Source organism: Macrotis lagotis, chromosome 2 (genome assembly GCF_037893015.1).
Source record: "Macrotis lagotis isolate mMagLag1 chromosome 2, bilby.v1.9.chrom.fasta, whole genome shotgun sequence".
Lineage (NCBI taxonomy): Eukaryota > Metazoa > Chordata > Mammalia > Peramelemorphia > Peramelidae > Macrotis > Macrotis lagotis.
In genome coordinates this window covers 331241589-331257162 of record NC_133659.1, presented here as the reverse complement: position 1 = coordinate 331257162, position 15574 = coordinate 331241589, and the positions used below count along the sequence as shown (strand labels likewise).

Sequence of the window (15574 nt, the reverse complement as noted above, 5' to 3'; positions counted from 1 at the left end):
AAATCTGAGTTCTAAGTGTTCTTTAAAAGTTTTATACAATTCTTGTGAATCCATCAGGACCACATGTTTTTGTTGCTGTTGTTGCTTTTTAATTTGGTAATTCCTTTACCAGCTAGATCTGTTTCCTATTATGAAATTAGGTTATTTGAAATCGCTATATGGGTCCTCTCTTAAATTGGTCAATTTTTATTTTTGAAGATATTCCTCTTTCATTTGTGTTCTTGGTTTTTTGTTTGTTTGTAGCTGAGTATAATATGTTGTATTTTTTTTATTTCTTTGGGTTTTGCTGGAATTTCCCCTTGTTCATTTGCTATTTTGTTGATTTGATTTTCTGTTCTCTTTAATCAGATGAGCTAAGAATTTTTCTATTTTTTTCAAAGGACCAACTTTTAGTTTTATTACTCATCTCTATGGTTTTTTTGTTTTCAATTTATTATTTCTCCTCTACTTTTTACTACCTTTTCTTTTGGGTTCATTTAAATTTCCTTTCTCATTTTAAATGCAGATTCTGTTCATTAATTTTATCTTTTTTCCATTTTGCTGACTTTTAAGGACATGTTTTCCCCCTGAGAATTGAGGACTGCTCCAGGGTTCACACACCCTTCCCTGGGCCTGATTGTCCCTATTTTATAGATATGCATACTGAGACTCAGAAAAAGATAAGAACTTGTCTAGGGTTCCCTGCCTGCTGAGCTTCAGAGCTGGGAAGCAAATTGCTTCCCAGATTCCTGCCTCTGCACCTGCCTTTCTCCTGCTACCCCACCCCAGATGGGCAAGAGGCAGACCCCAGCCCCAGACAGCCAAGACTTCTTGGGGTGACCCTGCCTGGAGGGACTGACTGTGGCCCCCTCGTGCTTTGTGCTTGTTCCCAAAGGCCATTGACCATCTGGAGGCAGAGAAGAAACTGAAGGAGCAGCAGCGCATCTTGGGAGAGAAAGGCAAAACCCCTTGGAACAGTCCAGTCCTGGGGGTAGAGGGGAGGCGAGACCCCCTGGCACCGCTGCTCTCTAGTGACTCCTGAGGCCTTGTTCTCCCCATCGGTAGAAATGGGTGGGGGGCGTGGAGCTTAACAGATCCTGGTGCTCCTTCAAGCCTCTCAGGCCATTCCTGACTCTGAACCTCAGGCTCCTCCTCTGTACCAGGAAGGGAAGGAGGAGGTCCCTTCCAGCTCCCTATCTTTTGGTCCTGCTCACTCTTCCAGAACACACCAAGAGCTCTCAGGCCACCCCCTGGGCCAAGGTCATCTTGTCCCCCCACCCTTCACCTCTTTGAAAGCCCACCTTGTAGAGTCCTTGTAGAGTCTAGAATTAAAGTGGACACATGGGGAAACTGAGGGCCAGAAAGACCAAGTGGTTTGCCCAGGATCATGCAACATGCAAGGGGTGGAGCCAGGACTCAGTGTAGGTGATCTGACTCCAAGACCATTGACCAAATGCCACCGTGTCCATGAGATCTCCCCGGGCTCGTGCCAGCCTGGAGGGCCTCCTTTGGCATAGCATTTGTGGCCCCCTGAGCACTCAGCTGTGTAGTGTTCCCCCCTAGGCCACGTGAGCCCCCTCTGTACTCAGTAAGTGCTTCATAATCACGAATGAAGATTCAAACTAGGAAGACCCGACTAGACAAGCCATAAAGAGCCTGGAACGGAGGGGATGAGGGGCCTTGGCTTCTTTTAGAGGAGCCTGGACGAGAGCGGCGGTGAACACGGCCATGTGCTCTCCTTATCCTTCCTGCTTCTCTTTCTCTTTCCCCACTCTTTTCTTTCTTTCCTTCTTCCTTTTCTCTCCCTCCTTCCCTTCTTCTCTCTCTCTCTCACTCTCTTCCTTCCCTCCTCTCTTCCCCCTTTCCTTTCTTTTCTCCCCCTCTCTCTTCTTTCTCACCTTCCCTCCCTTCCTCCCCCCACACCTCTTTCCTCCCTCTCTCCCCTTCCTGTCTCCTTTCTCCTCTCCCCCTTTGTTTCTCCCTCCTTCTCCTCCTCTTCTCTTTCTCTCTCTCCCCACCTTCCCTCACTCCCTCCCTTCTCTCTCTCTGCACACCTCTTTCCTCCCTCTCCCTCTGTCTCTCTCCCCCTTACTGTCCCCATTTATTTCTCCCTTCCTCCCTCTCTCCCTTCCTTTTTTCCTTTCTCCTCTTTCTGCATCTGTATACATTAGATATATGCATGTATATAGACACATTTTTAATTCACTTTTTCTCTTCTCCCTCTCCCCCTGCCCAACTCCAAATACAAACTGCCTTGAAGTTGGGGACTATTTTGTCTTTGTATCTCTAGCATCCGGCACACAGTAGGTACTTAATAAATGCTGAACAAATGAAGGAAAGCCTTCTAGTGTTAGAAGATAAGGGGTGTAAAGAACAATTCTATAAAAGCCTGCATAGTATTAGGTCTATTTCAGTGGACATCATGGGAAAAACGTTGTTTTGTAGTTTGGGATTTAGGGAAGCCTCCAAAGAAGGTGCTGTCTGTGAAAAGACCCCTTCACCCCCTCCTCCCTCTGTTTGTAGAGAAGTCCAGCAAAGGCAAAAAAAAGCTGCAGAAGTTTTTACCTCCGACTCAATCGACTTCAAATGTTCCCCACACTGGATCGAAAAAGGTAAGAAGGCAGGGCTCGGGGTGGCTGCTCCCCTATTTCTCCTGGGGTTGAATTTAGTTTCATTTTGGGGGCCCTGACTTGCAGACTTGGAGGAACCCATAATGAATCAGAACATCCCTAATACAATGGAATGGATGGTGTCCTGTCCCCTCCAATCCCTGTGTCCTGGGTTTTGATCACAGAGAGTTCTCTGTAAGCTGCCTGTCAGCCAACGGGCAGCCTCACTTGGCACCTTTGGGTCCTCCCCAGTCTGGGCTCCCTGGCACAACCACATGGGCTGGAGAGCTGATCCCTGGGCCTGCCCCTACCTCCTTTGCTTTCTGGAACTGGAGTGGCAGCAGGGCAGGGTCAGGAGTCAGCAAACCTTGGGTTCAGGTCCTGCTAATGCAGGCTGAGGCCCTTCACCTCTCAGAATTCACTTCTGCTTTATAAAACTCTTAGGTTACAAAGAAGGTGGAGGGAAGTTTGTCCTGGGGCTCCCCTGTATTACAGCAATCCTCGTCTGGTGGTCCACCAGGCCTGTCCTACCCACCTCATGCTGCAGGCATGTCTGTGGTCAGGAGAAGGTCTTGGAATGGGGGAGCCTCTTTAAGGGTGACCTCAGGACCCTGGGTTCCCTCCACACTGGGCCCACATGGGAGAAGGGCATCACCCCATGGTGGAGGCTTGTGGGAGCCGGGGAAGGATGGAACTCGGAGGCTTTTGGGGGGGTACCGCCAGCCACCCCTTGTTTTAGAGAGCCCCACAACTAACAGGGTTGGGCTCCAAAGGTTGGTTTGCAAGTCAGAATGCATTTTTCCATAGAAACGGTTTTATAAATAGCAGTCTGATTCTGACACCAGCCCACAAAGCTCGTTTCACTGTTAATCTTGCTGAACTATGGAACCAATAATAGCATTGGGTTCTACAGCAGTCACCAGGCACAAATAAAGGCCCTAGGAACATAGGGAGGGTTGGAGCCAGGTGGGCAGTTGTAAGTTTGGATGGAGCTAGGGAAGGGTTCAGTGTTGGGCACACTGATTCCAGGCCAATGATTCCCTCCTAACGGATCTTCTGAAGGGCAACTCCCTTCCCATCAGAGCTGGGTTCCTAGGAGCTCCCTTTTCTCGGTTTTCTAAAAACAAAAAAAAATAAAATAAAAAAAAGATGAAGGGAATAACATGAAATAAATGTGCAAAGGTCAGTGGTTAGGAGCTGGATTGTGGACCATTTAAAGAAGCCAAGATCCCAGTTGAGCTTGGCAGGAATGTGGGCAGACACATGGCCTAGGAAGATTTGGGGCAGCTTTTGGGGAAGGGAGGGAGGTACTAGAAGCAGGGGGAACAGTGGGGAGGTTCTGACAGTGATTCAGGTGGCGGGGATGAAGATCTGAAGTCAGTGTGGGGTGAGTGAGTTGTGGTAAGTATCCTTTAACCAGAAAGATGGCCATGATTGCAAGCGATAAGTGGCTGGGTGATGGTGGGTGAAATGCCTGTGGGACCTGCCTCTTGGGGCGGGGGGGATTCTCAGATGAGAGAATGGAGCAAAGCACTATATAGATGTTGCTTATTAGTTTTAGGATGGACAGGACTTGACAAGGGACTAGATGTGGAGCTCAGTGATGGGTGGTACCCTCAACATGTAGGGGCAGGTGTAAGGGGTGAGAGTGACAAGGAAGATGGATGCCCAGGCTTGTGTGTCTCTCCAGAATTAAGAGACCGAAAAGCAGTGGCTCAGACGGGTAGGAGCAGCCAAGGAAGGAAAGGATAGTTGGCAGTATTGAAAACCACAAAGGTCTGGTTGGACACAGACCAAGAAAAGATTATTTGTTTGAGTCGTTGAGGTCTCTGGAGAGAGACAGACAGACAAATCGGAAGAGAGAGACAGACAGAGAAAGACAGACTGAACAAGAGTGCATACAATAACTTAGAAAACTTCAGGACCTAATCAAGACAGCTAGGTGGCATAGTAGAGTGCCAGGAGGACCTGAATTCAAATATGTAATCCTGGGCAAGTCAATTAATGTTGATTGCTTCCCTCTCCCCCCACTCCTTCAAAAAATGAAAGCTGCCTATTCATATCCTTTGACTATTTATTAAACTCACACTTATAAATTTAACTCAGTTCCCTATGGATCTTAAAAATTAGATCTTTAGGAGAGAAACTTTCTGCAAAGAATTTTTGCCCCCTTCCCTGTCCAATTTGCCCACTGCCTTCTAATTTTGGCTGCATTGGTTTTGTTTTTGCAAAGCCTTTTTGACTTTATGTAATCAAAATTGTATATTTTTACTAATTGTGATCCTCCCTCCCTTTTGTTTGGCCATGAACTCTTTCTCTAGCCATGGAGCTGACAGATAATTTCTTCCTTCCTCCATTAATTTGCTTATGATAACTACCTTTTTGTCTAGATCCTGTACCATTTGGAGCTTATCTTGGTGTAAGGGGTGAGAATTTGTTCTCTGCCTAGTTCCTCCCAGACTGCTTTCCAGTTTTTCTAGCAAGTTTTATTGACTACTGAGCTCTTACCCCACTAACTGGGGAATCTTTGGGTTGATCAAACACCAGGATACTGTGCTCATTTGCTTCTGTCATCTTTCTGAGTTCAAATCCCACCCCAGACCCTTCCTAGTTGTGTGACCCTGGGCCAGTCACTTCACTGTTTGACCCAGTTTCCTCCTCTGAAAAATGAGTTGGAGAAGGAAATGGCCAAATACTGTAGTATCTCTGCCAAGAAAGACTCAGACTGAAATGCCTGAACAACATTGTGTACCTAATTATTACTAGATATCCTCTATCACTTACTTGTACCAAACTGTTTGGATGATTACAGCTTTGTAGTAGAGAATGAGATCTGGCACTGCTAGGTCTCCCTTACTGCCTATTTTTTTTCACTGATTTCCTTTTGCTCCTCCAGATGAATTTTGTTATTATTTTTTCTTATTCTATAAAGTAATTCATTTGTAGTTTGATGTGACACTGAAGAAGTAAATTAATTTAGGTAATATTGGCATTTTTCTCATAATTAACTCAATCTACCCATGAGTTATTGATGTTTTGTAATTAGTTTGTCTTTATTTGTTTAAAGAATTTTTTTGTTGTGTTTACATACTTCCCATGTGTAAAATCTTAAGTAAAATCTTAAGTTTTTATACTGTTCATAATTATTTTAAATGGACTTTTCTTTCTATTTCTTCCTGCTTTACATTGTTGGAACAAAATACTAAGGATTGAAATGATTTTGTTTTATGTCCAATAACTTTACTGAGGCTTTTCTTTGTTTCAGTAAGATTTTGAGTTGACTCTTTGGTTTTCCTAAGGAAACCAATCCTCATTTGCAAAAAAGAGACAGTTTGATTTCTTTTTTGTTAGTGTTTATTCCCAAACTATCTTTTTTCTTGTATCATTACTGTAGTGCCCATTTCTTTTTATTATATTAAATTAAATTTAATGAGTTTTTTGTACAAACAGAACCAATGTAGTTAAAACAGTAAAGGAAAGAGGTAACAGTTTTTTTTTTAACAAATTCCTTTGATACAGGCCCAATATTCAAGATAAATAAAGAACATTAAAAAAATTTTAAGAACAAGCACATTTATCCATAGATAAATGGTCAAATGAAATGAGTAGGCAATTTCCAAAGAAAGAATGTAGTGTCCATTTCTTACACAATATCGAGGGGTCGGGTGACCATGACCATCCTTGCTTCCCTCCTGATCTCACTGGAGAGGCCTTGTTCATCTGCATTACAGAGAAGGCTGACTCCTGATTCTAGGTAGATACTACTTCTCCCATTTCCCCCTCTGTTTTCTCATGGTTTGGTTTGGTTTGGTTTCATTTTTGGCAGGAATGGGTGTTGTACTTGACAACCTCATTGCTTTTGGTATTACTGAGGCCAGTTACCTTTATAGTTTTCCAATACTGAGCCAGCCCTGCATTCCTGGCCAGAGTCTGGCCTGTTCCTAGTGTGAAATATAATACAGGATTTTAATGGCTAAGAGTCCATCAGTCACGGATCACACTTGTTACAGTTGGACCCGGAGAGCAGAAGTAGAGGCCGTGGGTAGAAGCTGCAGAAGGAAGGGCAACTCTCAGTCCCCAAGGGGATCCTCAGGAACCAGCGCCTGCTGTTCCCTTGAGGCTTCCAAGGGAAGGCCAGAGAACCGCTTGCTGGGGAGCCAATGGAGGAAGGGGAAGGGAGGACTGGCAGGATGAAGGCCCCTGTTTATACAATAACTCCTTCCTTGATCCTCTCCAGAGAACCCAGAAGGATGGACTAGCAGAGTTGTACCGGGCACCAGAATACCAAGATGCACTGCCCAATGTGTTGCCAAACAGAGTGAACTACTGTGACATGGTGGGCAACGTCATCCGGGCCCAGGGAAACCCCGTCATTGGCAAGGTAATAAGAGGAGATTGGGGCGAGGCATTGGGGGGCCTGGGACAGCAGGAAGGCAGCCCAGATTGCTTCTGTCCATTGTCCCCTTGGGCCTTCTCTGTCGAAAGAGGGAGTTGAGATGGGATTAGATACTTGAAGGCCGCCTCAGTCGGGGCTCCCTCCACTAGTGCAGATCCCAGCCCATGAGGCCGCCTGATGACCGCATACTCTCCAAACCTTCAGTGAGGTCCTATGACCCTTGGACTCATCCAGTAGGATTATTGTGTGCTCTGCAGTTAGTATTTCATGAGTTTCAGGCCCACACCTAGTTAGCCCCCAGGCCACTGGGGGATGGGGGAGAGGGCAGACCCTGTTAGACACAGGTGAGGCTTCAAGGTGAGCCCCCCCTCCCAGGTTCCTTCCAACTCCAAGCACCAGTGACACTCTTCATAAGGACATAGATGCTCCTCTGTCTCCCTTTATGCCTTTTTTTGCTGTGGGGAAGGCAGAAGAATGGCTGCATCCTCCTCCCTCCTCCCCACCCTACTCCAGATGCTGGCTGGTACCTAGCTCTGGAGGAGAGACCCAACCCCATGTTTCCTTAGGGAGAGTTGCTCACTCCAGGAGAGCAGGCACCTGGGGAAGGGGGCAACCCTAGCCCAAGGTGGATTAAACCAGCCAGGAAGAAGAGGAGCAGAAGTCTTTCAAAATACCCTTTGGTTTTGGGGAAGGAAGAAGAGTTTCAAAATCAGTCTTAGCCCCAGTTTGAAGTGAGCTGTGTCTATGAGCAAGTTCTTCCCCTCTCAGGGTCTTAATTTACACAGCTGTAAAAGGAGCCCTAAAGGGTTCTGAATCTCCCCCTCCTCCCAGCTCCAAAAGACTGGGTTCTTGCCAGAACCTCCTGTGCCTGCTCAGGTCAGGGGCCCAGGCCTGAGCCAGGGTGGGAAGCACCATCATCCCCACCCCCAGGTTCTATTCCTCTGGTATTTGAGATGGGTCTGTGGAGACCCTCCTAGAGCCTGGGATGTTAAGGATAGGAGGCTATGGGCCTTTGGCTCTGCAGTCAGGCCCCTTCCCATCCCCTTTCCAATGGAAAGGACAAGCTGTTACCCAGGTGAGGAAGGCAGGCAGCCAGGATGGGGAAAGTACCAAGGTGGAGCCCTGGAATTGGAGTGACCCTGGACAAATCCTTTTATCTTATCAGGCCTTACTTCCCTCCAGCAATGATGGGGTTGGACTGGATCATCTCTCAGTCCTTTCTAGCTCCAGGTCCTATGGTCCTCAAACTTAGAGAAATGAGAGAGGGATCAGATTTCTTTTCTTTGGCCTCCAAGAACAGGAGGAGGCTCTTGGGGGTGGTGGTGGGGAGAATCCATAGAGGGAGAGGCTGTTAGCTGAGCTGAGTGGAAGGGGGGCTGCCTTGGTGGGATTGAATTCCCCATCATTGCAATCCTGCCACGTGAGACTCCTGGCCAGGAAGCCCTTTGTCCCCTGTCAAGTGTGATATCGGGAGAGCATCTTGTCCAAACTCCTCATTTTTTTACATAAGGAAACTGAAACCCAGGAGGGGGGAATTTGGAATCCTAGGGTTTAAAATAGGAAGGCAACAAGGACTCCATTATTGCACGTATTTGTTTAGATAAGTTTTGTCTTTGTTTTTACATCATGATAATTTTTAACCCATGTACCTAACAACATCCACCTCTTTGCCCTAATCACACCCTCCAGCTCCAGAGAAACCACATCATGATCGCCTCTGCCTGGTCATTGTGAATTTTGCTTCCTTTACTTCCTTCTCCCTTGATTGTTATGATCCTTGTGTCTCAGGGCTAGATCAAGGAGAGAATTCCTCAGACTCATAATTTCTAATGTACAGAAATGTTCCTTTATCTTCAAACATCAGTTTTTAAGAATGAACTTTGTTTCTATTTTTTGCTTGCATGAAAAGTGCTGCTGTGAAACCAGTGTTTGATCTGTGGCCCCTGGCACTCATGCCCAGGATGGGAATCACCTGTTCAGTGGGGATGGAGAGTTGAGTGACTTTTTTTTTTGTATATCATTCCAGAATGATGTTCAAAGTCATCGGTTGCATTTAAGCCCCACCATGATTTCTTAGCATTCCCATCTCCAGTGTTGCCTCTTTCATTATTTGGCATCTTTTCCAGTTTGCAGACTGAGGGATGACTTTTTGACATCTCCCTCCTCTCTTCTAGGCAGCTTTCATCAGCTCCTCCTGTCTTTCTTACATCCTATCTCTCATGAAAGGTCCACCAGAAACAATCCAGCACGATAGCTTTTGAATACGGAGAGGCAAAGAACCTTTTCATCTCTGATGATGCACAGAAGGCCTGAGGAAATAAAATTTTACATTTTATAGATGTGGTACTGTAGCTCAGAGAGTTTATGGGACCTTCCCAGAGTTCCTCAGCTAAGGGGAGGGGCAGGCAGCACAGTCTCCTGACTCCTGGGGTATGGTCTTTTTCCAATACAAGGTACCTGAAGTGCCCTGGTCTTTGGCCCCAAACACCACCTTTATCCCCAGGACCACAGTTCCCACAGGTTAGACTATTAAGCAGTGACTTTCTCATCTGCCTGAGTTGTGGGCAGAACAGCAATCACATGAGCAACAGTAATGTTATTGGGCAGTAAACAATGATGATGATGTTGTGGACAGTGTAGAGCAATAATAATGTTATAGACAATATCTAAGAATAGTGATGTTATGGGCCTATGTAATAATAATTCTTATAGTCATGTTATGAGCAGTATATAATAATAATGATTGTGGGCCAGTATGTAATAATAAAAATAGTGTTATGGGCAGTATATTATAATGATGATGATGATGATGTTGTAGACAGTATAAAACCACAATAATGTTATGGACAGTATATAATGATAATGAGGATGTTTGGGCAGTATATAACTTTAATAATAATGTTATGGACAATATCTAATAGAAATAGTTATGCTATGAACCTATATAATAATAACAATAATCATAACAACTCTGGATTTTATTTCCTCAGGTCTTCTGTGCATCATCAGAGTTGAAATGGTTCTTTGCCTCTCCGTATTCAAAAGCTATCGTGCTGGATTGTTTCTGGTGGATCTTTCATGAGAGATATGATGTAAGAAAGACAGGAGGAGCTGATGAAAGCTGCCTAGAAGAGAGAGGAGGGAGATGTCAAAAAAATCATCCCTGACATGGTGTCCCTTTGGTGTCTTGGGTCAGGGTCATAGCCATGACTGTCCATAAGACTTTCCAACAGTTTGGCAAACAGATGGGGAAGGGGATTGGACTTGTCCTCCCATGTTGCCTCATCTCAGGTAAGCCTGACTTGTTAGAGATGGAGGGAAACCTGGACAGGTCCAATGAAACAGAAAGGTTTCCTGTAGAGGGCTGGCAACAGCCTGCACTTATGGCCCAAGGGCTGTCCTGGCTCAAGTTTTTGTCTTCCACATCCCAGGACTAGTGTTCACACTGCCTCTGGTGGAGTGGGTAGGAATATCTGGGCAATCCCAACTCTGAGTGAGTAGATTAATTTCTTATGCCAGGGAGCAAGCTCTCCCCAGTCCCCTTTTCATCATCACACTTCATCATCACAGTCAACCTTGAAACAGCTGAAACTGCTCTCTTTGATCTCATCACATCCCTTTAAGGCATGATTCTTCGCCTGGGACCCCAGATCTTAGATTTCAGTGGGTTCTTGAACTTGCCTGGGGAAAAAAAAAACTCCCCAACCATCTTTATTTTCACTACCATCTCATTGAAATCAAGCATTTCCTTCAATTATGAATTAAAATAAAAACAAACATGATTTGGGAAAAGGATCCACTGGCTTCCCTAGGCTGACTGCCCAAGGAGGTCATAACAAAAAAAAAAAAAAGGGAAGCCTCTCTGCCCTAAGGGGAAAATGACATTTCTCAAGATTGTAGAGAAAATTGAATTAATAGATGGAAGTCAGGGCTGCCTGCCAAATCATCCTGCTCCAGGTGAATGATGGGCCCAACCCTGGGAGATGTCTTCTTGTTTACAGGTAGGTCTCACCTTGTGGAGCTGGTTATAAGGGCACTTTCTGAACAGTAAATCCTTTTTCTGCGTTAACCCTGCTCCAATTGAAGTAGGCAATCTCTTATAAGATGCTTGCTGCATGAATAACTTGACGATTTAGTTTAAGGGAAGATCAAATCCATTTCTATTAAGAGAGCTCTTCACACAGGCTCATCCTCCTAGATTTCATTAAACCTTGGGTAGAGTAAGAGTTAAGTTGCTTTTGCCCATGACTTCTGACTTGGGGAGGTGGGGATCTTTTCTCCATCACCCCTCCCATCACTCTAGAACAAAGTAGTTTTCCCCCATGTTTGGGACTCCCCTAACCTTGGCAGCTTTGCTCCCAAATAGTCAACTTTGATCTGACAGTATCAAGAAGAGATGAACAGCAGTATCCACCCCACCGGTTGCTACCACTGTCTTCCTAGAACAGGGTTGAGGAACCTTTTTTCTGCCAAGGGCCATTTGGATATTTATAAAATCATTCATGGGCTTTATGTGGTCAAACATTTAATTCACCCCATAAAAGCTCCTAGATTTATTGAATTTCTAGTCTCTGCCTACAATTGCCTTGCTAGACCAGTACAGCCTGAGTGAGAGTTGGTAGAGATTTGATCAGTCCCTTGACAGATAAGGAAGCCTAAGCCAAAGAAGATCAAGTGACTTGTCCACACACACAAGGCTGGTGATAAAGCTGGGACAGCCTGATTCTCTTGCTTGTCAATTAGGTGCCCTCCCACAGCCCCATCTTTGCATCTTCTCTCCTCCACCCAAAAGATGCTGTTGAATTTTGTCAGTTCTGTAATTGATCCATGCAAGAATTTATAAATGATATCATTTTTCAAAAGGTAGAAGAAACTACCTGGGAAATCGCTCTGACAAGACTAGCCTCTATTGAGGCAGAGTTGATGAGAAATGCAGAGGGAAGTTAACATCCATGTTAGGGAATCAGTTGGGCATCAGTTCTGGACTAGAAGTCAGGGAGACTTGCAGTCGCATCCCATCTCTTATTTATTATTAACTTTGTGACCCACAACCTTCTCAATTTCTCCATCTGTGAAATGAGAAGATGAGTACACAACACCGGGGGTTGTGTGGTTCAGTGCTGAGAGAGGGGACAGACATAACCCCTAACTAAACCTCAACCAGGGAAACCAGACCCGGGAAGCTGGGATGCACTCAAGACTGAAGTTCTGAAGACACAAATACAAGCAATTCAGGAGAGAAGTCCCCAGAAACCACCGAGGATTGGATGCCCGTCTCCAACTCTGGAGACTTTTAAAGACATACAGAGAAGACAGAAGCAAGGGCAGGTAATAGAGGACCAAGAGAAAAACCCAGCCTGGTCCCAGATCAACCATGTCGGAAATAATGACCTCAGCTATCCAGGCTCCTGGTGGTCAGCCGGTATCCACATGCAGGAAAGGCAGGGGGGTTGGGATGGCCCTGGCCAGTGTGCTTGGGGAGGAAGCCAAGGGACTAGCTCGCTTGGGGAATTGGAGGTGGGGAGGCTGCCAGCATCCCAGGATCCTGGGGATGAAGATTGAGCCACCAGAAAGGTGGTAGAGGATGGGAAAGACCCTGCAGGACTGGATTTGTACACAAAAGGGATGGTGAACCAGTGATGTCCTCTTAATGGGCAAACTGGTGAACATTGTAGAAGAGAGGGGATGTGGGATACTGAGAAGCAGCCTGGCCACCTCTGTAGGCTGTCCTGACGAGCCCAGGTGGTATAGACAGGAGAGGAGCTCAGAGCAGGTAGGACCAGGACAGAGGAATGGTGACCAGGACCCCTTTGGACCATGCCATCTGCATGAAGAAAGTGACTCAGGTGACTGGGAGCCACATATCTTCCTCCCTTATACCCCAGGAGAATCACCCCCAGGGTTCTATAGGATATGGTCACAGGGCTGGTGTGGGGGAAGTCAATGCTAAGAACCTGTTTCCCTCTAAAATATCATCAAATATGATTCTCCAATTAGAGTTGCCAGAATCTTCAGAAACAATCTTATCCAACTTTCATCCATCTGTTTTAGAGAGGAGAAGACTGAGGCCCAAGAAGGTGAGAGACTTGCCCATGACCCCACAGTTGGCAAGTGGCAGTGGCTTTGACTCAGAGTTGGCACTCATCCTCCTGCCAATGTTCTGGATCATAGGCTTGAATCAGGGGAAGGTTTTTGAGACCATCTATTCCCCCAACATCCTTGCTCTGTCTCACATTTTTAGCATTGACTTAAAGAAGACTTCTTAGATTTCCACAGCTCAGGTAGCTAGGAGGGTGACTGACTGGCTGGCTGGCTGGCAGTGCCAGGATCCAGAAAATTCACTGGGCCCAGTCTAATGTGATGAAGAAAAGGCTCTTCCCATACAAGATGGAGAAGGCATTTCTTCTAAGAGTTGGTTCGGACCAAGATGGGGGTCTGGTGAAGCTCAGAGGTCACGTGAGTCAGCAGAGAAAGTCTGGCAGTGCCTCAGGTTGCGCTGAGAGCAGGAGGCAGCCCATAGTCCCATAGTGTCTCACCACCCACCAGCAGGCCGTGTCTGGGTCAGTGTGGTCAGACCTGGATGCCACATATTAGGAAGGACATTGACCATCTTCAGAAGGTCCTGTGGCCCAGAGGCCAAGCAGCAGAACAATCAGGTGAAGAAGGTTTGACTGGGAGTCAAAACACAAGGAGACCCCACTAATGGCTGTCCCAGGGAGGAAGGTTGAGACCTGCTTGCCGTCAAATGGCAAGCTTTCAGTCTTTTGCCTGGCTCAGCCACAGATGGCCCAATAGACCTTTCTCCTTTCCATCTCTGGCAGCAAAACAAGGAGATCCAGAAGAAGCTATTTGACCGAGTGTCAAAGAACTATGCTCATCTCCTGTTGACCATGTCCAACTCAGAACATAAAGAAATCATCCTCAAAGTGAGTACCCAGAGTTCTGGGAGAGGAGGAGGGGGTGAACGCAGAGGCTGCTTTGTGCTGGGAGGGACCTCCAGCCAGGCTGAGGCCCAAAGACAGGCAGCAACTCATCCAGGACTCGGGGTTGGGTCATCAGAGCTTGGCTCCCCTGCCTGAGGGAAGCACCAGAGCACATCTTCCCCACCCCTGTCCTGTTGGGCCCCACAGAGAATCCGTGTCAGAACTGCTTTAAAGGCAGGTACTCTGGCCCCCTTTTCACTACACCTTCTTATTTGGCCATGAAACCAGGACAGGAAACAGCTCCTGTCTCCCCAAACTTGAGGCCTTTCTCTGGGATGCTGCCAGCAGCTTTTTTCAGGAATAGAATGGAGAATTTGTTAATGAGGGTGACTGTGATGCTTCTTCAAATTGCTCGGGGTTTTAGCAGTTTTTTGGGGGGCTTTGTCAGGAGCTGTAATTTAATGGGTGAGGGAGCTTTCAGTGAGTAGAATCCCTCCCCCAATGCAGTGGGCACCTTTGTCAGCTTGGAGGGCTGGGGAGTTTCCAGGATATGTTACTGGTTCTGGCGGTGGTCCAGAGGGAGCTAGTCCGCAAAGGGCCCTCTCTGTGCTAGGTCAGGGAATACCAAAAAAGGCCAAACTTTGACTTTTGCTCTCATTCAAGGAGCCCATGTCCTAATGGGGTGGACACCCCACAAACCACTGGTACATATGAGCTAGATCCTACATCAATGGAAGGTCATCCCAGAGGGGGCCACATCAGCATGAGTCATGAAAAAGCCTAAGGAAGTTGGGAATGCAGGAGGAGGGATAGTAAGGCAAGGATCGGAATCAAGGGAGCCAGCTCCCATGGTTATGGCAGGGTAAAGGGGGAAGGGGCTTAAATGCCAACCGATAGATTGAATATCTGATCCTGCAGGTAATAGGGGGGAGGTACAGTCAGACCTGTACTTCTAAGAGATCCCTTTCATAGCTGAAGGGAGAATGAATTTGAGTGGGGGGAGGCTTGTGGCAGGCCAACCAGTCAGGAGGCCCCAGCAGTAACCGTCCATGTGAGGTTTCCATGAGTGGTTGAAGATGGGATGGAGAAGCTGGTGGGGGGGGTTCAGCAAGGGAAGACCAACCAAGGTTGGCAGCTGGTTGACTGTGGAGTGAGGAAGAATCATTGGATAGTCATGGGAGGAGGAGAAGGTTGGGAGGGAAGTGACAGAGTTTGGTTGAGGCAGTAGATCCCAATGTAGATGCATTTTCCAGGAGGCAATTAGAAGTGTGAGTCTGAACCTCAGGAAGGAATGGTCTTGAGAGGACTGTACCATCTGCATGAAGAAAGTGACTCAAGTGGCTGGGAGCCACATATCTTCTTCCCTTATACCCCAGGAGAATCACCTCCAGGGTTGTATAGGATGTGGTCACAGGCTGGGGTGAGGGGAAAGTCAATGTTACAAACCTGTTTCCCTCTAAAATATCAAATATGATAGATCCTCCGATTAGAGTTGCCAGAATCCTCAGAAACCATCTTTTCCAACTTTCATCCACCCATTTTAGAGAGGAGAAGACTGAGGCCCAAGAAGGTGAGAGACTTGCCCATGACCCCACAGCTGGCAAGTGGCAGTGGCTTTGACTCAGAGTTGGCACTCTGATCCTCCCACCAGTGTTCTGGATCATAGG

General features: G+C 46.6%; 1 protein-coding gene across 6 annotated transcripts in view; it reads left to right on the top strand.

Moving 5' to 3' along the window:
- The window catches only part of FAM227A (family with sequence similarity 227 member A), a 33109-nt gene that overhangs the window by 7555 nt on the left and 9980 nt on the right, over nucleotides 1–15574 (top strand). For all 6 annotated transcript variants that reach the window (XM_074226941.1, XM_074226939.1, XM_074226936.1 and 3 more), the window contains 5 exons: nucleotides 875–938; nucleotides 2503–2591; nucleotides 6826–6969; nucleotides 9975–10076; nucleotides 13806–13910. In XM_074226941.1, coding sequence (XP_074083042.1) covers nucleotides 875–938; nucleotides 2503–2591; nucleotides 6826–6969; nucleotides 9975–10076; nucleotides 13806–13910 — 504 coding nt within the window. The remainder of the gene's footprint in view (nucleotides 1–874; nucleotides 939–2502; nucleotides 2592–6825; nucleotides 6970–9974; nucleotides 10077–13805; nucleotides 13911–15574) is intronic.